This window comes from Eupeodes corollae, chromosome 2 (genome assembly GCF_945859685.1).
Source record: "Eupeodes corollae chromosome 2, idEupCoro1.1, whole genome shotgun sequence".
NCBI classification, from domain to species: Eukaryota; Metazoa; Arthropoda; class Insecta; order Diptera; family Syrphidae; genus Eupeodes; species Eupeodes corollae.
Genome location: NC_079148.1, coordinates 153,178,724 through 153,200,951, shown reverse-complemented (window position 1 = coordinate 153,200,951; position 22,228 = coordinate 153,178,724). Strand labels below are relative to the sequence as shown.

General features: G+C 32.2%; 1 protein-coding gene across 1 annotated transcript in view; it reads left to right on the top strand.

Moving 5' to 3' along the window:
- Window positions 1-17,345, top strand: part of LOC129944306 (FMRFamide receptor) — a 61,448-nt gene extending 44,103 nt beyond the window's left edge. Inside the window, exon 2 of the mRNA XM_056053653.1 lies at window positions 13,792-17,345. Within this exon, the coding sequence (XP_055909628.1) occupies window positions 14,491-16,035 (1,545 nt within the window). The 5' untranslated portion in view covers window positions 13,792-14,490 and the 3' untranslated portion in view covers window positions 16,036-17,345. The remainder of the gene's footprint in view (window positions 1-13,791) is intronic.
- The last annotated feature ends 4,883 nt before the right edge of the window (window positions 17,346-22,228 follow it).

Below are 22,228 nucleotides of genomic sequence, written 5' to 3'. Positions count from 1 at the left end.
TGCAAGGTAGGACATGAGTCTTATGAAGTGTTGCAAGCCTTTACATATATTAATTTCAGAATTCGAATAAAAATTATATACCTAAGAATTCTATTTACATATTTATGAAAAGAAAAGGAAATTTAACATCAATTATTTGCCAAATAGTTTAAAAGTGAAAATTTCTTCTCATAGTGATGGGCAGAGAGTTCCAAAGGCGTACTATATGAATAACAAATTGACGCTCGGTATTTAGAAAATTGTATTGGGGTTATAGTAAAGCAAAGGAACTTGTTGAATGAGGGTGATTCAGCTTACCGTATAGATAATCGGGTTGTTGCATTTGGATGATTTCATGAAGGTAACTCAGAGAGCAAAAGTCTATTAAGCTACAACTAGAAATCCGTACCGCAAAAATGGATATGTGATCATAACGAAGTAGATCATCGAAGAAGTCACACAGTCTAATTTACAAAAGATTTCACACCCATACAGCACAATTGGTAGAATAAGGGCCTTAGGAAGCAGCAGTTTTGATCGGGATGAAATTTTGATAGACTTGAAGAAGGGGGAGACTTCCATAGACTTTACCAATGAAACTATTAAGGTAGTCATCGTAAGTGAGAGTGCGATTGAATAATACGTGAAATGCATAGCAGATCCACTTTCATTAAATCTATGGCATTATTTTTAGCCCCAAAAGGTCGACTTATCAGGAGCTGCAAATCGTCATCATAAAAATGAATTAAACAATGCTTAGCAACTTGTGGTAACTCATTTATGTAAAGTGAGAAGAGGATAAGTCCAAGGATAGATCCCTGTGGCACTCCACTTAAAACATTGAGAAATATTGACGAGTATCCATTGGTACGCATTGTTGCCCTCCACTGAGATACGATAGAACAAGCTTACATGACTCTAAAGAAAACCCAAAGTTGATTCACAGCTTCCTTCAAAGAATTGAGTGGTTAACAGTATCGAAGGCCTTTGAATAATCTAACAGTGTTAGCAATGTAACATGATCACTGTCCTGTCCATTGCCATTCTTGTAGAAAACCAGACTGTTTGCTTTTGGGGAACGTTAATAATTTTTATTTTTTTTCCACTCTAAAGTAAATTTGGAAGTAGTCAATATGCTGTTAAATATGTAGTTTATATAGCGCAGTATATACGGAAGCAGTAGTCTCAAGAACTTAGGGTCCATTTAGTCCAGGCCAGTAGCATTAGATTTAATCGATATTATTGCCTCTACAATGTTTTCCTCATGTATTCTTATAAAACTCAGAGAGCTGTTGATAGCAGTTGGTTCCTCCTCAGTAAGGGATTGAACCGGTGAAGCAACGTTTAAGGGCATGGACGTAAACTGTTTTTTGGGAGCATTACAATTGATGTCATCAACAGGCTTTTTAGATTGTTTGCCAATACCGATTTCACACAGGATTTTCCATAATTTTTTTCCAAAGAACCCTTTTTTTGGTTAAAGAACCAAGTTTATTTTCATAATAAAGTCTTTTTGCCGTTTTGACCACCAATACGACAACTTAATTACTCATTATGCAATACAATTTGTGGAAGTGCATCAGTTTTGTACGTCTCCATTGACTGTAAGCGGCATCTCGTCGTGACCTCAGAGCAGAGATGTAGCTATTCAGCCAAGGTGGAGCCGTATGCCTAACAAGAAGAACATGCCTCTTAAAAAGCTGACTTGATCATTTACATTTTACATATAGACAGATGTGTTTAAGTTTTTGAAGCCTCGTTATTGAAAAAATTGTTGATCAACCTGAAAAACTAAATCCAAACATACAAAAAGTAAATCGTGCTTGGAATAACAGGTGCTAAAAGCTGGCTCTAAATTATAACCTCGCTGGCAAGATACAAATTTAGTAGCAAACTAGACTCTTTGGTGGGGTGGGAAGCAGTGAAGCAGTTAACGGGACTTTGATTTACCGCCTTTAATACATTAAGGAAACTTTCAGTTAAACGCTTATCTAACAGGTTACAGTTGGGATACCGATTTTTGAAACCTTAATTTCAAAGTTTGAACTCAATCGATCAAATGGTTTGGGTTGTAAGGGCAAAGAAAGGCAGACAGACGGACAGAATCGAGGGACCCAAATTTTTAACTTCTCTACGATTGTAACATCTTGTAATTTCTACGAATGCAAAATTTGCCATTAAGCATTTTTAGTTTAAGAAATATTTAGGGTTCAAATCTGTCAAGATCTGTGAAAAAAATTAATAAGCTTGAAAATATACGTAAAGATTTTGACTGCCTCCAAGATATAAACTATAAGATTTTTTCATATTTTTTAAACTTGATTACAGCTGAGCCACAAAAGGCTTCCATATGTCTCATTTAAATGACAAAAAAGAATTCAAATTCTCAAAGTGACCAAAAACAACTTCCTCTTCGAATACAAAAAACCAAACGTTAACAAGAATCCTTATTAAAAAAAAAGTTTTCAAACGCTTCAAGCTTATAAAAACACGCTTCAAAGTTCCAGATTATTGTTGAACATCAAAATCACAAAAACCAATCTATCATTCACTTGTTTGTCAAGTCATATCACTGATGGATTTAATATCCTCAACACAAATGCAATAATACAAAAAAATAAACTATTTCAAAACTGCACACATCAAAATCCGCTCGCAGCAGAACGAAGGAGGTCATAAACATTAGTATGTGAATAGCGTCGTACCGCGAGTATTATTTGATCCTGACAAGTTCAAGTTTTATTATATTGTTTTTCAACATCAACAAAACCAAAATCCATCCTGCAAAAACTGCCATTCTCGTGGGTATTTGTATTGCATTTTATATAGAGAGCAAAGGGCAAGGATATCCTTATTTATGTATGTATGTATAAAGCTTGTGTCAGGAGTACACATTTGCGAGTTGTTTTAACAGCCCCCCTCCCACACTTACAATCCACATTTCATCAATTTGAATTCACAAGAGTAAACGGACACGTCACCGCAATGCACGCGGAATGCAATTGCACTAAGTCCTGTGTGCGATGCGAGTATTCTGAGTTTTTCAAATAAACAAATAAACAATGGTTGACCCCGGAATACGGTAACGGTATGTAGTTTATATTATATGGTCGGGGGAACATTGATTGTGCCTCAAATGAAAAACAAGCAATATCAACCGCTTTGTCCGCATTCCCGCATTCTTCCGTATGTGTGGGGGTAATTTGTTATACACTGAGCTTAAAAAATAAAAATCGACAAGTTTTAGAATGTTCTCCCTTTTTTTAGTGAAAACCTTCCTAAGGTATTTGTAACTCACGAGAGTGTTAAGTGACATAGAAATGCTTTTGGGTAGATTTCTTGTTTTGAGTGTGAAAATTTATTTTTCAATTTTAAATTTTCCTGGTTGGGGGAGAAAATGGAATCATTGTCAAATGTATCATGAATAATTGAAGAATTGAATCAATTTTGTTTTGTTTTTCATTTCTGGGGGTGAAAATAAATTTAAAAAATACGAGTACACCTACAGAGGCAATGTGTGTGCTGATTTAACATATTTGGAAATTTGTAACTTGAAAAAATGTAAATTCATGAAGTATATGTTGTATTGTGTATAATGTGCTCATGTTATGTTGTAAAGATAACAATTTTTGTATCCTGGAAAATAATGACTTTATGTTTTTATTTTTGCAAATTTTATGAAAAGGAAATTGAATTTTTGTCTTATGAAACAGATCCCTAGTGGGTATAGTGAGTCGTGCTCACGAGTCGTCTTTTATAAGAATATCACTTCTGAACTAAAAAAAAAAAAATTAATAAGATTTTTTCATTTTTTAACTGACTGTTTTCTTTAATATTAGCAAAAGTTACCAGATTTAAATTGAAAAGAAAAACATAACAATAATTGAGAAGTTAAAAAAGCAATATTTTTAGAATTTTTGTTAACAAATTATATCGACAGTGATCGAATTCGAACTGCGATTCAGGTCTTTTATTTTCAAGTATTTTCTACAGAATGTTGTAGTGTGCAAATTTAATATTAAAATTTAAAATTGGTTTTAGAAAAACTTATTCGACTTTTAGCCTTTAAAAAAAACGTGTTGCTACAAAACGTGCTCAAAATCTTTTAAAACACGCAATGATATTTTAAACTTTCGGTCGCAAAACGTGAAAAAGAGGTTTTCTTTTTCTGTTTGTTTTTTTCGGAACCTTGGTTTTTAAAAAAATTGGATTTAAGGAGTAAGACCACCCCAAGAATTTGTATTTTTAAATTACGTTTAAAGACGTTCAATTACTCGGATTTTCCTTTTAAAGGTATTGCAAAATTATTCCTAAATTGCTTCTACTCACAATTGCGACTCTTTTATCTCAATGCTGCCGTTTTTAGATGGCTGATCTTTTAATAGTTTCAAATACTAATTATTTCCATCTTTAAAAATATGCTGCCATTTTTGAAATACGTAATATATTTGTATAGCGCATATAATCACTTCTCAAGTCAAAAACAATATTTAATTAATAAAATTGGAACGAAAAACATTACAATAATTGAGAAGTTAAAAAAACAATATTTTTAGAATTCTAGATCTAGATTAGATCTATTATTTTCAAGTCTTTTCCACATAATGTTGTAGTGTGCAACTTTAGTTCAAAAATTTATAATAGATTTTGGAAAAACGTATTGGACTTTAAGTCTTTAAAAAACACGTTGCTACAATACGTGGTGCTCAAAATGTATAAAAGAACAGCATAATATTATAAAATTTCGATCGCAAAACGTGAAAAAGTGGTTTAATTTTTCTGTTGGTTTTAAACCTTGGCTTTTTGAAAAGTTGAATTTAAGGAGTAGGACCACACCAGGATTTTGTATTTTTAAACAACGTTTAAATACGTTCAATTACTCGGATTTTGGATTTTACTTTTAAAGGTATTGCAAAATTAAATTGCTAATACCTAAAATTGGGGCTCGTTTATCTCAATACTGCAGTTTGTAGTTGGCTGATTTATTAAATTTTTATATTGTTTTAAACTAATTGACTTGATATTTTGAATATTTACATCTTTAAAAATATACTGCCTTTTTGGAAATGCGTAATATATTTGTATAGCGCATAGTTTATTTCGTTTTGACATTTTTTTTTAATTTCTACTTTAGAAGGGAGTTTTTTGGACAAAAATCATAATAATCCTGTATTGCAGTTTTTATGTTTAAAATCCTATTCCACTCGGTTCCTAGAATTATTAGAAGCATTCACTTTCTTTATAATAAAATCCCTTTCTGCAATCGATTTATTTTCCTAGTACATATTTCTGAAAAACAAATCTCCAAAAAGGATATTTTTTGAACGTTCTGTAGGTTATTATTAAAAAATACAATTGGAAATTTAAAAATAAATCTATGATTAAAAAAATTACTTACTTAATCATTTAAATAGATAAATAAAATATAGCAAGTATGTTTTTAGACGCATGGTTTTCAATCTGGTAAAACTTTTTTCGGAGTTAGTCTTTTTGATTTTATTTATGCTTAGCTTAGTTTGACATTTCATAATGAATGGAATACTCCTGAACAACATTTCCAAATTGTGCAAATTTCGTTGGTGGCATACGGCCTCAATCGCTACAAAAAGTGGCCAAGAATTGATACCATACATACTTGCATAATTGCTTACTCTTGTTTTTATAATAAAGCTTAATTCTTGGCCATGACATTAAACTACATGCGTTTTATTTGCTCCTAAAAACCACCCGTTGAAAAACAAGCTACAATGGCATTCAATGCCATTGCTCGGTTTGTTTTCAACCTTCGAAGATACGATCACGTTTCGTTTCAGGCTCGTCAACTTTTAAATTGCAACTTGGAAGCTTTTTTTAAATATCGGTGTTGTTTGTTTCTCTTCAAACTAATTTTTAACAAGTCTCCAAATTATTTGTTTAATAAGCTTGATTTTTGCTTCTCAAATCGTTTTACCTTGTTGCGCTCCCCCAGGTTTACCTGTTTGACATCACGGAGGCAATTTTTCGTTTATGCTGTCAGACTGTGGAATAATCTTCCCAGTCACATGAGGTCTGGAATCGAATATAGAAAGTTTCATCAACTTTGTTTTGAATATTTCTCAAATTTGAACTGAGGTAACTTTTTTGTAATAAAGTAACTTTTTTGTAATTATTGTAATTTCTTCTTCTTGCGGCTTTAACTTTTAATTTTGTTTTTAATTGATTGTTATTGTATAAATTATTAATAGTTTGCTACAATTGCTTTAAACATAGTGTTTACATACTTGCATTATCATTAATAAATATTGTATTATATCCTGTACTATTTATAAGTCAATCTTAATGTACAGCTGTTATTTTAATCAATAAATATCAAATTACTCTATAATAATATTAAATAGGGTGCTAACAATCCAAAAAGTGTAAAAGTGTGTGTACGTACATTTTTTGGTTTGGAATTTCATTTATACGAAAGGACTGCAAAATTTTAAGCTGAGTGAAACATTCCACATTCATTTAGTGCGGCTAAAGAAAGAATCTCTGAACTTGAGAGTACGTTCGAAATTGGGTTAGCTGGTGAACATTACTAGAAATAAGAGGTAGAATAGATTTACTCTTTGAACAGAGGATCCATTACACTATAACTCTGTTTATGTAGATGAGGCTTTAATGTTAGCAAGTTTTGCATTCCTACAAACTCATGATATAAGCACTAAATAATTGCTTATCAAAAATATTTCTAAAAAAAAATAAAAGAATTGTATGTAAAAAAATGGGCGTTTAACACTTAAGAAATGGATTTCTGTATTTTAAAACTTGCATTATTAATAAAATCAGTATATTTCCATTTGGAGCTGAAACTCCACTTAACATCTTATAGATCTTCAATAAAATGTATTTCATTACAAAATTTTTAAAATGTTACTATATCCAAAATGCATGTTCTTAATTCTGTTATCTATATTTTTAAGTATTTACCAACGCCAATTCTTAAATATTCTAAAATGAGTACAAATTGGCTCAAAGTACTTTCAAAAAATTACACAAAATATGCACACATTTGTTTTACTTCTTATAGAAAGCTATTGTAGTAGGTATGATTTGTCGAATTGAAAATTTTTACAGTTCAGGTCATAAAGTCTTAATAAAAGATTTGTAGTTGCTTATATCCACCTTGTTACCTTTCTTAAAAATTGGTGTTAGAAATGACTTCTTCCATATACTGTGAAATTTTCCGTTTTTAGAGAATCTTTGAATAAGAACGTAAGGGGTTCAACTAAAACATTCGTACACTTTTTTATTACCATCGTTACCGGCTGAACACTCATCATCAACGCTGATAAAAGATCGAGGACCGTACTTTGTAGTACAGGTATGTGACTACAGCTAGTTTTCAAAAAGGACTGTAGATTATGAAAATATACTTCGTCAACTTTTTCAGGGCTATTAACAAATGACTCACCGAAATTTGTTGCGAAAGCGTTGCAGATGTCAACAGTTTTATCTAATGAAAGGTTCTTGTAAGTAAAATTAACAGAAATGCCATCTGATTTTTTCTTTAAGTTTACTAGTTTCCAATATTTTTAAGGTTTCTCTTTCAAAGAGGTGCCCAAATCAGTAACATAGCTACCATACGAGTATACGAAACTAGAAAGAGACTTAAATTAGTTAAGGAGTTCAACATTAAAAGAAAAGTTGGTTTGAGACAAAGTTTTGAGATAAATTTTCCATGCCTTATTTCCCTTGTTACGCAGTAAACGGAATTCTTTTGTGTACCAAGGGTTGCTGGAATTTCTATTTCTTTAAGGGTTCATTTTTTTTCCAAGCACTAATTAAGGATCTTATGAAAAGTTGAAACTACTTCGTCAATGTTAGAAAATGTTGTCGTTAAAGCTTTAATTAAGCCATGTTTCTGTCAAAACGAATACGTCGTGTGGAAATGATAAGGAGTTAAGAAAAATGTCAACAGGCTTACTACGAAGCCCACTTACGTTTTGGTAGAAGAGGGTAAGCCTCGAATTGATAGTTCTTTTACAAAAAATAGAAACCTTATCAAGGTTGTAACAAATTATTGTCGACTCAAATATCCTTTAGAAAATTGTAGATATTAGCTTCAAACTAACTTGAACTAATAGAAAATATTGTGTTCAATCAAAATCTGGCCGTCGATTTTTTTTATTAGTACGCATAATTGGTTAAAACTGATGTTCGATTCTCGATATCTTGATTTCATTCTGTGCTAATTTTTTTTTTTACAAAAATCCAATATATTTTTGTGTGCATAGAAATAAAAACTTAAAAAAAATGCTAATTAAATTAGCAGAAATTGATTTAAGACTAAAATTCTAGTTAATAAAATTATATTTTGAAATCATAAGCAAAATATTGTTGATAATTTTTAGTATCTTCCTTCAAAAAATAATCATCTTTTTTAACAATACACGAAAACCTAAGAAAAAACAAAATAACTGATAAGAAATGGTTTTCGACTCAAGTGTTAACAGAAAAATATTGACTTCAAATTATTTACTTTTCACAAAATATAGTTACGAACATTTTGTTTAAGTTTGAAGCTAAATCGACAGATGCGTTATTAATTAAACAGTGTTGGTCGCACATCAGTCTCTCTTTTCATTTTTATTTTCAAAAACATTCATTACTCGAAAATAATTAAGATTTCATTGCAATTAGTCTACCAAATGCTTTCAATAAAAACAACTTTTGCACAAATGAAAGTAAATACAATATGTTGATTCACTTGAAGATGTAAAATAGAAATTAATACTTATTTTTCTTCCACATGTAGGATGTTCCATAAAGGACAAAAACAAAACAAATATGCATTTCACAAATCCAAGAAATCAATCACTCTTACCAATTCCTTAAAAATCAATTACTTTTATAAGCATACAGAAATAATTTTGCCTTTTTATGAACCTACAAAAAAAAAAATAAACAAATAAAATTGAAAATCGCTAAATTTTCATGTCATTCAGCTTTATCCTAAAATAATAACATACGTGCCATCTTGAAATAATTCAGGATAATTTAAAAACGTGTCAGTTAAGGATAAAACCTACCTAATCAAAATAAATACTCAAAGCACATTAATAAAATATACGCTACGCATGTTATTTATTGGTTCTTGGCTGAACAGAATTGAGTTTTCATATAAGCTCTGTTTACTTGAAAAAAAAAATGAATACGAGAACCTCACTTCATTAAAATTCGAACAAACTGCCTTGACATATCTTTTCGTTCAAAAAATTAATACATTTTGAGGATACTTTTTATGAAAAAAAGAAAATTTATTTTATTTATTAATATCATTCGAAAAACAAAATATGTTTTTGAAAAATAAGTCAAAGACTTTAAACCCACCACCCACAAAATTTAAACGCTGCTTCTGAAAAAAGAAGAAATCCTTATCAAATTGAGTGTCTCACATGATTTTCAAAAAACAATCCAAAAACGTGACATCACCTCAATTCATAGATTTCGATGCCATATGTATGCTAAGCTTATTTTTTCAACGTCTTTTCCGCTTTTTTTTGCTTTGGCATTATAAGTCAATTAATATTATCAACACACTTTACCTCATTTATGTATATAAATAAGTCTCAATTGCCAGGATTTAAGGATCAAGAAACAAGAGAAAACAAAATTCTACTTTTTCAAATCCAAGTCAATAAACGAACGATTTAGTTAGAAAACCTTATGCCATCCCGCTTTACCTTGATCCGCTTTGAAATTCAATAATATTCTGTAAAAAAAACCAAATAATCTCAAAGCAAAAACTGATTTCAAGGATTTGTGATGGGGGTGAAAAAAATAACATAAACAACAAAGCATCACGAGGACGACGACGCCAAAGACTCCAACGACTTCAACGACGACGATGATGCATTATTTCAGATTTCTCCGAGGATGAAAAAATATAAACAGAAAAACAACAAAAATCAATAAAATAAGTATGCAACTGCATAAGTTTTAAAACCCTCCTCTCCTTGAATAATATGATGTACTTACTCCCTCCTCATCATCTCCTCCTACCAACTTTTTGATTCAACTTTGTGGAGAACCATATTTGGTTAACTGGGCTAAAATAATAATGAAAAAAAAGCAGCGCAGAAAAACAAAAAGGATATCCACTTTCATTGTTAAGATAATCTTTCAACCTAGGGGTCTTTATACAAAAAGTGGTTGGTTTTCTATACAAAAATGGAGCAATCTTGTATGAGGTTCCTCGTTTGCTAAGCGTATATATCCTTTTATCTTTAGTCTATTCTATGGGTAGACACGTTTTTGTCCTGATTAGGTAACATAAAAAACGAAAAAACTCATTCTAAGAATTAATGAGAATCAAATGAGGTATTTTACCTGAGCTCTGCCTGAGTCTGATGTATTACACGTGCTGATTAAAATGGCAGCGTTAATTACGGGTTTGTCTTTCATCTTTGATGAGAGAGACTTTTGATTGAAAATTTATATGATATCTAATAAGAATGCAATGAGCTTTCTTTTTATATTGTATAGGGTGTTTTTTTGAGAGCTTGAGAACTTTGAATAATAACACAAGACTGAAATATGGCAGGTTGATATCTTCAAGACATTACTTGTGGCAAATAGGAACTGCATGTATTTCAAGTATTACATTCGTTAAAATAATCAAAGTCGAGAAGGCGAAAAAAGTTAAGCCAGTGATTCTGACCGTTTTCACCCCTAAAACCTAAACCATTTAGTCGCTTAAGTTGAAACTTCATATTAAGATTTTAAGCAGATTTGCTTCCTGGGCCTCAACCAACAAGCATCTATAGCCATCTAGGTAGTTAGCTGTCTGTTTTCAATCCAAGTTGAAAGAAGTCATCTCCCACTTAAGTGGGTCACCTGAGTCGGGTCTTCTCTCTAGGGATTGAATTTGAAGACTCTCTCCACTATCGTTAAAGCATTTTAAATCGTTCTTATTTTGCCTTGACAAGGTTTAAGCCTCCGCCCCCTATAAGAACCTGGATGATGGGTGTCTTTACGGGGGTGACCTTAGTTGCTCCAGAGATGACTTTTCTACTCAATTGCCTTCTAAGTGCAAAGAAGCAGCGATTAGAAAAAATTATTCTTCGTTTGATATCAACGCTAGTTCGGTTGTCTAAATTTAAAGTGGTGCCTAGGTAGACAAATTCTTAACCTATCTTAAAGTTATAGCTGTAACTGGTAACGTTGTGTCTACGAAGTCGGTGGCATTCCATGTACTTTTTAATGATAGTCTTTTTTAATGACAGGTCTTTCCTCACTGACTTGTCAACCCATGTTCTCCTTCTCCGTCACAATGCTCAAATACGCTCCATTCACAGTACGCTTTAATATACTAATTAAATCAATATCATTAGCGTGGCACGCGCCCACGAGTTTTTGAATTGGCTTTTGAAAGATTGACCTATAGTGTTGACGATTGAGTTTTGCATAATTCTTCCCAGAACTATGTTGAAGAAGTTGCATGACAATGCAAGGGCCTAGTGACTTACAACTCTCAACCAATCTTGTGTGCTAGTAACGTTGACAGGGATAAAAAGGACCTACAGTTTTAAGCTGAATCCAAGCGACTAATTTGAGAAATCACTCTTGGAGGATTTGTGAATTCCTCGCAAGAGGCCTTACCTTTGAAAAAAGACCTTTATATGACACAGGAAGGGCAGGGATTGAACCCAAGATTTCTGGCATGAGAGTTCAACGCACTAACCATCATCACCTTGCATATAAAATTTTTGACATCAAAGCATCGGTGTGATATTTTTCAACTTTGTAAGAGCAACAGGCATACTTCTCTTACATTGTGAACAAACGTAACAGGTATGAATATTTGGTCACTATTGAACTTTTAGGGTCTGAAACAACGCTATAAAGGACCTTTAAGGTTGTTGACGAACGGCTTCAGTTGTTCACATAATACGGTGGAAAAGATCTTACAGGTAAACTTCATGAAACCAATGCCTCTGTAGATTTGAAAAATCATGGGCTAATGGCTTGAATAATTTGGCAGCGATGCCATCAGCTCCAGCAGCTATGTTCACTTTCTTCACTTCGTGGAGGCTGTATTGTTGTTCTGTTCGTTATAGCTGTTATATAGATCCGAAAAAAAAAATAGGAAAATTGTATGTATACAAAATGAATTTAAAAAACCACTCTAATGTTTTTTGGAAAAAAAAACAAAACCTAAAATAGTATTTATAATTGATAAAAGTTTGTTTTCGACAAGAATATCTGGGGAAAGATTTTAAAATTAAACTTATTTAACCCTATTCTAACGTATTTGTTGAAATTTAGTACTTTTGGAAAAATCTAGTTCACTTTGTACAAATAACGAGGAACGTAATAAAATTTGAAAATTGTTAAAAATCTTAAAGTTAAATATCTTTAAAAACAAAGAAAAGGATTAACTTATTTTTAGTGTTGTACAGTTTTTAGAAAAATCCAATAAAACGCATACTCTTTTCATGTTTTTAAAAGTCCAAATTGACACGTTGCAAGAAATATCATTTGAATATTTTTAGCCTGCACCAATGTTGCACTCCAGCCTGTCCTTTTTTAAATACAATTTAATCAATTTATGTTGACAATGTTGACATACTCAACTAAATCACCATCGAAAATTCTTTTCAACTGAAAAAAACACCCTATGAAAAACATAAGTACGTAGTTAGAGTCAAGGTTAATTAATTGGATACAAAATTTCCTATATAATGTTTGAAGTCATAACTTTGAAGTTCACTTTGTTGATAAATATTTTACTTTGAAATACAGTATCAGTAAGTACTCGTATTCAATTAAAAAGTTTCTATATTTTCAAAGCAAATACGAGTACATATCCAAAAATACCTTTGTTATTAACTTTGAGAATATAAATTTCTCAGTATTTTTTGTATATTCAAGGATTCTATAACATCTGTTGTACTGATTCTTCCAATGATTCTTGTACTCAACTAATTTTGTTCCAATCATTTCCTTATTTTCCGGAATTAACACAATAATTTTTCAGAAGTCTTTAACTAGTAATTGATCAAAACTATTGACTTCCTGAAGTGACTCATAACATCATTAGTCGAACATAATTATTGTTTTTGTTTCTGTTTTTGTACGAAATTTTGACATTCCTTTGTAAATCAAGAACAAAAGGAACAATATCAAAACCACCCACATATAGTTTTGTTCTTGAAAAGAAATTTAATTATAACCTCAAAAAAAAAACACAAAACAAAACGAAAGTTTTATCGCAACTTTTGTTCATCTGTTTTTGATGAATGTTTGTAGTTGTTTTTGTTTTCCTCAAAGTACGAACATATATTCATTTACAACCGTTATTCTAATTACCCACATTATTCTAGCCAAAAGTAGCATCTAATTAATCTTCTTGTTTTTTTTTATTTTGCGTGGGTGGTGTAAAGCCTTCCCTTAATTGAAGGCTTAGACGAAAAACAATTATTTCGGACTGTTTTTGAAGGTTAATTCTTTATTCTACCTTTCGTTAGGGTTGGTTTTTATTCGGTTGATAATTTGGCTTTAATCTAAGATCATCGCTTATAATGGGTAAGTTATTTTTAGGAATGTTGTTCACACTCTCAAGGTTTGGATTTTTAGAAATATTTGTGTGGTAGAAAAATACGTAAAATATGTAAATAACAATGTTTAAATTATCTAATTCCTTTACAAGGATCTTCTTGAAGACACTTTTCCAGCTTTATCTTCTAATTATAAACCTATCAACATTCTAAGAATATATTAAGTCAAACCCCTCTCTTATCTCTGGTACACGTTATAAACCCTCCTGTTTTCATTTCTTTTCAGAATCCTAAACCTCTGGCAAAAGAGTCCTCTGAAGGCATCACCAAGTAAATGAAAGAAGTCAAGCGGCTCAACCAAACATGAACATATAACTCTCCACCCGCCTGAAACTAAAGCAAAGTGGTTAACATTGATAACCATCCTTGAGATTATCATGAAACTACATTCAGTTCCCAGGACGACTGACGACAATATTCATAAAATGAACACCTGGAATGCAAATGAATTTATCGCCACTACCATCAGATAGTAAATTCTAGAAACGGACGGACTTTCTTCTTCTGAGAGAAGACCACCTATATACAAAAAATAGCAGCGGCAACCAAAACCTCCCACATCAACCAGAAGTACAGTCACCTGAACTAGAATCACCAGAACCAGAACCACCACCGAATAATAAACATCAATTAGAACAACTCTTATGCACATTGTTCCTCCGTCTAAGCTGTTCAAGAGGATTAAGTGCAAAATGAAGACCTACTGCTCAATGGAGCAGCTCCTTAGTTTTTATGTCCTAGCAAGTAGAATAAGTCATTGTAGGTTTTAATTATTATTATTGTATATTTCTTTGATCCTGTACAACAGTTGTTTGTTGAAGAATCTTTTTTGAAAACAAACAAATTATAATAATTCAAGAGACTAGCAAAGCAAAATCACATATTATACCTAAGGTATAACGTGTTGCAACAATCACTTAAACTGATGATTGACTTTAATATAACCAGCAGTTTTTACCAAAGTGCTGAGATTCCTTTTGGTGAAGCTAGTAGGTTAACCGTAGAATATGTCGACTCGGTAACAGGTGGTGAGCTGTATACGACTGCAACATCTGCCCCCATATTTGCAACCAAGTACCTCAATTTAACCTTTAGTAGTAGCTCGTATCCGAATTTTAATGATCCGATAAATCTCACGAACTCCATCAATCACTCATTATCTAATAGTACCAGGGACGCTTGGTTGATATGCAATGACGTTTACGATCCGGATTTGCCTCTGAACAGGCTTGAATTCTGGATTTGTGGCGTCATACTCAACGTAGTCGGTATCCTGGGTATTCTGGGAAATATCCTGTCCATGGTGATTCTGTCACGTCCCCAAATGCGTTCTAGTATTAATTATCTACTCATAGGTCTGGCGCGGTGCGATACCGTGCTGATTATTACGTCTATCCTGCTCTTCGGCATACCCTCCATATATCCCTATACGGGTAACCTCTTCTATTACTACTATTACATCTACCCGAACATTTCGCCGGCAGTATTCCCCATTGCCATGGCTATGCAAACGGCCAGTGTGTACATGACCTTCACCGTCACACTGGAGCGTTACGTCGCCGTCTGTCATCCGCTCAAGGCCCGAGCGATTTGTACATATGGCCGGGCGAAGATCTACTTCATCGGTTGTATAGTTTTTGCGGTCTTCTATAACCTGCCGAGGTTCTGGGAGGTAGTGGTGCTGGCTTACACGCCACCGGGCACCAACGATGTGATATACTGCGTTCGACCATCGAAGCTCCGACTCTACCCGGACTACATAAGTATCTATGTGCACTGGTGCTATCTAGTAGTGAACTATTTTATACCGTTCCTCAATCTAGCCGTTCTGAATTGCTTGATATATCGGCAAATCAAGCTAGCGAATCGGGAGCGACAGCGTTTAAGTCGCACCGAACGACGAGAAATCGGACTGGCAACAATGTTGCTCTGTGTTGTGGTTGTGTTCTTCCTGCTGAACTTCCTCGCACTGTACAATAATATCCAAGAGGCCTTCTATGGCCGCATCGATGATGAACTGATAAAAATATCGAATCTCTTGGTGACCATCAATAGCAGTGCTAATTTCATAATCTATGTGATATTCGGGGAGAAATTCAAGCGGATTTTTCTTCTTATATTTTTCAAACGACGTCTCAGTCGGGACCAACCCGATCTGATACACTACGAAAGTTCGATATCGAACGGAGATGGGACGACGCGGTCTTCAGTTCGATTCTCACGACACGGGACCCAACGCAGTATGACGCGAAACGGTTCGACTTTAAATAGTGTAAGATTGACAACTGGGGCTTCGGGAACTGTCAAAATCAAACGAAACCGCGCTCCTTCGCCGGGCCCGTGTGTATATTATCCTGCGCGGGATATTCAACGTTGTGGCATGGGAACGACCACAACAGTTTTGGCGTCGGAAACTTCGCTCAGCTGTGATTGGGATGCAAAGAACGGGCAGATGACGTCGGCTTTCTGAAATACGGCCTGTGTGCTTGCACACTTCAATTCGGCGACCCTTTAGCGTCAGAAGGGAGAATTTAATATAGTCTATCCTCGTTGCTGAGAATAGATGAAGTCATCTATCTGGCGGCGGTGCGGCGGGCCATATCGATAGAGACTGTGAATTAATTTTGTCAACATAAAGTTCTTTAAACATACTCCCAAAAAGCGAGGAGAATACGGCAGCGATATTTAGGCTCAAAAGCGAAGATGTGTGTCCTTAAAGAACTCCCTTATCTCATTGTACATACATTAAAAATACCTCCCCTTTGTTGAAACAAAATTTCTACGAACGTTTGATGGGTGTGATATCACTTCGATCCAATCTCACTCAATTTAGACTTATTTTTTTCTTTTTTCTTTCTACACACAAAAAAGTCCTTGAAAATACAAATACACAAAAAAATAAAGGACGAATTGATTGAATGATTACCATCCAAATGGAATTTGTATATTTGTGATATACAAATGAGAAATAGGATAGATTCCATCAAACAAGCAAAAAATATAAATGATTTAGATAATGTGCTCGAAGGATGATCCAAAGAACCAAATTAAGGATAATAAATACAATTATTGATTTTATGAAAATGAGGATTAATTTGCCGCAAGAATTTTTGTTGAAATAACTTATTTAATTATAAATTGAAAACGTGATTTAAGGAATTTCTTTTGTAATGATTTCAGAAATGTTATGGAAATATTTGGTAGTTGAAGAAGCAATTATTATGAAAAAGTGTCCTGGAATTTTGTCAAATCAAAACACTTTGAATTAAACTATTACATCGTGTCAATGCTTAAAGTCATAAAATACCTAAAGTGATTAACAGAGAAAATGATTATTACATTTAAAATGGTTGAAGTTTTAGAGGCTGATTCGATATTGACTTTTAGAGCTGTGAAAAAAATACTCAGAAAAATGAAATATTACATTTTTTAATATTCACGAAAACATTGCAAAAGCAAAAGCTTGAAAGAACTGGGTATATTAAGTCAAGAACTAAACCGATAACAAGCAAAATCTTTGAACCTCGATTTGATTTATGAAAATAACATTCAGTAAACGAGACAAGGATTCAAAAGATTCGTTGAAATACATTTAAAAAACTCTACGGTCTAGTAAACATAGTCCCTATCCCCCATTTATCAACGCAGAATACCCTCAAACTTTTTATCAACTTAACCTATCGCCGTCTATTTTTAGAGAATGTTTTAAAGTTATTACCATCCTTAACTTAACAAAAAGCTAAAATCCCATAATTCATTACAAAACTCCACAAAACAAAACCGAAAGACTCATCAATAAATTCCGCCTAACCTTTGAAATCACTTTTGTAAACTCTCTCTTAACATTCATTTAACTTTGATCATTAAGAACGGCATTCTGCAAAATCATAACCATCCATCCAAGAGGACCCCAAAACCTTAACAAAAATAAAGGACGAAACCAAAAAAATACTCGTAATAATAACAGAAACCAAGAGAACAAAATCTCATTTGCTAATGGGGTTTCGCATTCTTTCTTCGCCCCCAAAGCCCCCCAAAAAAAAAGTTTTTTGTTCCTTAATTAAAATCATTTTATCCACTTTACTTTAGCCTCTGTATTTTATAATAAATTAACAAGTTAAAAAAATATCCTGCCCGAAGTGTCTGCAGGCAATAAAGATAACCACAAAACTTAGCTACTTTAGCCGGATTTTACAAACCAGTCGACGAAATTGGATAACGAAGTGTTCCACCACCTAAAGCCTAGCGCATCATCAGGAGTAGGGATGGCTTTTATTTCAATATGAAGTGTCCTAATATCTGAAACAATTGGAAATTTGAAAAAGAGAAACACCCAAATCTGTGGGCCTGCAAATAATCATCACATCATTGTCGTCGTCATCGTCGATGGAAATCATGAGCAATCATCATCGAACATCTTCTGAATTTGCGTTGGAAATTACCTTCCAGCAGGAAACGGAAATGATAATTACGAACATTTTTCATTTTGAATTTAATTGAAGGTTTTCTTTTTTTTGTTCAATTAACTTATAATATTTTATAAAACAATTTGAAATTGGATTTTCCTACTTTATTTTATTCGATTTTACTTTATTAAATTTTATTTTAAATTGAAACAAGCGATAAATCATCAATTTGACGGTTGTGTCCTTAAACCTTATCCTTGACTACGAGTTACTTTAGTACCTTAACCTTTCTAACTTCACCAAAGAATAAAAGCAAATTAAACTCAAGCTAAACATAGTATATATAAAAAATGTTAAAAATTGATTTTTTGTAAATAAATATTAATTTTAAAATTAATAAGAATACAAAATTCATGTAAAAAGAAACGATATTTAAGAAATATGCAGTTGTATAAGAGAAGAGAAGTGATATATGTGATTTGTAGAAGAAATTACATTAAATGTAATTTTAAGTATACAAAAAGAAAATTAAATATTTTTGCATTAAAATAATGTTCAAAAATTGTATAAACATAAACAAAATCAACAAAAATTACTACCGATATAAATAAATAAATAAAAAAGTACCATGCTTTGTTAACAATAATATTGGTTAATCTTTAAGCTTTAAATAAAAACAAAATAAACTAAACACATGAGATTATTACATTTTTAAATTAAAACTAAATAAATTTAAAACAAAATGTTTATATATGAATGCTTTAAATTAAGCAGGTTATTGTTAAAAATATTTTATTCCAATTTAGCTTTGTTATGTTTAAAAAAAAAAATATAAATATGGTTATTATTTCTTTGTTTTTAAAAAAAAGTTAATATTATTTTAATTTAAATTAATAAAGACATTTATTTTTAAAAGTTTAATACAAAATATGTAAAAAAAAATAATTAAGAAAAATAAAAAACAATACTATTTATTCTGTTACAATACGATAGATTTAAGTAAAAAATATATGAACATAGTTAAATATAATGATATTGCCATCGAAATTTTTTAACATAATTGAGTTTTAATTTGAAGTTAAAGAGTTATAGTTGAGATTTGAAGCAAAAATACAAAATTTGAAAGTAAGTATGAATATTTTGAAATTTTGTCTTAAATTTTAAAAAATTAATAGTTTTTAGTTTTTGGTTGTGATATTTTTCAACTCCTAGCAAAAAAAAGGTTTACAAAATTGAGTAGTTTAAGGTTTAAGTTTAAGGTAAGTATTCTTTAAGTCAATCAGCTTATGAGTACATACTTTAAAATAATTTCATAGGGGTCTTATCTCATCCTCGTATTTTCCAGAGAAACATACTTCTGAAATGAAATTATATTGGCCTAGAAATGTACTGTGGTAAGGGCCAGGCACGAGAAGAGTGTATTTATGGAAAATCTCGGTTTATAGTTTTAACGCATACAAATTATTTAAGTTTGAATTTATTTTCAAAATGTTGCATGCTTTTAGCTTTGTTCTTGAAATGTTGAAAAAGGTGGTTTTTAAATTCCATTAACATATGGCAACCTTCCATGTACAAAACCAACATTTTCCTCATTTTTTTTTTACTCCAGAAAGACCAGACTGGTTTTGAATAAAGTTTGAAACTAAACATAAAATAAATGTACGAGTAAATACGGTATTGTCGAAGATTTTAATTTAAGGCATAAAATATCAAATTTCATTGAAAAGTACAAAAGCAGTTATATTGAAATAAACCCACCCGAATATAGGAAGTAGAACATCGAGCAGAAAACATTCTTAAATTGTTTCTTACCTCTGACCCTGATAAGTACACTGTTAGTGTTCTATCTCGTTTAGGCACATCTGACCATTGTGTTATATCAGCTAATTTCTCGTGTCAAAACAGTCCAGTTAAAGAAACAGATCCTAAAAGAGAACCTTTTGGCAATATGAAAAAGCAAAATCGGACGTTCTCAATAATTACTTCAGGATCTTTAACTGGTCACTATTCTTCCTTCAAAGTGACGCCAGTGCTAATTGTTTAAAAGTTTAAATCTCCTGGGAATGAGTACTTTTATCCCGAACAGGGTAAAAAGCATCGGACCTAAGCAAAACGCACGGTTGTATGCTAGCTGTAAAGAAGTTATTAGGTCCAAAGAAGGAAGTTTCCGTTGCATCAAAGCTAATCCAACTGAGGAAAACCGGAAAAAATTTAAACAAGCCTGCCCATATTCGACGGACCAAATTTTCACATGACCATAAATTACGGCAAAAAATAGTGCAATGCTCCAAAGCCAGTAAAAATGTTTGGTCATTTGTAAAAAACTCTTCCTTGATTCCTTCGGTCGTTGTCAATGACACTCCTTTTTTTAGCTCTTTAGAGAAAGATAATCTCTTTGCTAGGCAGTTCGCCGCCAATTCTACGCTGCCAGTGAGTGTTGTGATTCTGCATGTACTTGAGATTAAGTGATTCTATGGGACCATTAAGTGATTCTATGGGACCAATCTTTTTTCGCACTCGTATTGTGGCAAGAGTCCTTAAAAATCTAAGCATAAATTAATACACTGGTCCGGATGGTATCTCCGCTATTGTTCTGAAGATGTTTTCTTCAACGCTCGCAAAGCCACTGCGTAAGCTTTTCCATCTGTCTTACTCCTCAGGTTTCGTTGCAAAACTTCATTTGTCCAGCCCATCACCAAAAAAGGCTGATCAATTTTCAGATTAAGAAATATCTTGAAAAACGGAAGCTTCTTAAATACCGGCAGTATGGCTTTCGTTGCAATAGGTCCACTGGAATTCTCATGATTTATCTAACCTAACAGTGGAACAAATCTTAACATCATTTTGGAGAACGTAAGATTATTACACTTGATATTTCAAAAGCATTTGATGAGGATTGACATCAGGCTCTCTTATCGAAAATTCGTGCTTTCGGTTTTCATGAATCATTCATTGGATTAGTAATTACCTTTCAGAACTTCAAGTTTGAAAACCATGAAATAAATGCTGATGTGCCCCAGGGCTCTATTCTATCCCCAACACTCTTTCTTTAATTTTTAACTTCCCATAGGAAGTTATTGTAATGGGTCCGATTTGTCAAATTGAAAATTTTGACATTTTAAGGTCCCTAGAGTCGAAATAACAGATTTTTATAAAGATTTCTGTGCGTTCGTGTGTACGTACGTTCGTACGTCCGTACGTTCGCGTCGTTTTTTTCGTTGTCCATAGCTCAAGAACCAGAAGAGATATCGATTTCAAATAAATTTTGTTATACAGATAATAAGGCAGAAAGATGCAGAAAGGGCTCGCGTGGGTGGTTTTTTTACCATTGCAGTTTGAAAAAAAGGTGAACATTTTAGTTAACCTTAAATATCATACCAACCAAAAACGCTAGAGACTTGAAATAAATTTTATATAGTATATTGTAACGTGATATCAAAGAAGTATATTTCTTGAAAAAATCCATTCAACGGTTTTTTTATAAATAAAAAAACTGAAAAAGAAAATTTGTCACCTCCAAAATTTTAAGAATAAAATATGATTTCATCTCCAAAACAATTTTGTGCAATGAAAAATCGAATTGACAGTTTTTTACAAAAAAATGAAAACCTAAAAAAAACCATTTTTCAAAGTTGGTAAAAATTGATTTTCGACTTAAATATCATTTTAAAATTTTGCGATATTGGCTTTAATTTACTTTTATCTTTCAAAAAAATTTGTTGTCAACATTCAGTAAAATTTTGAAAAAAATCGAATAAAAAGTTGTTTTTTACAAAAAATTAAAAACCGAACAAAGAATTAACAAAAGTTGGTAAAAAATGATTTTCGACTCAAATATCTTTTCAAAAAATTGAGATAATAGCTTATAACTAATTTTTACTTATTAGAAATATTGTTTTCAACAATAAGACAAATTTCGAGAAAAATGGAATTGACAGTTTTTTTTCACAAAAAATAAAATTTACAAAACAAAGCAAACTTTTAAGCTAAACAAATAGACAGACGGGATGGGAAGTTATTAGTGTGGGTCCCATCCCAGCCGATTTTTACTAATAATCTCTTGTCTGCAACATCTAATCCAATACATTGTTTCGCTGATAGTACTCTTAGCTTTTCATATTCGTTTTCAGACTCACATCCCTCTTCTTCGAATGTGCAACTTCAACGACAAAATATCATAAGCTCATTAAATTCCAACCTTAAAAGCATTGTTCAATGGGGATTAAAAAACCGAGTGGAATTTAATGCTTCGAAAAC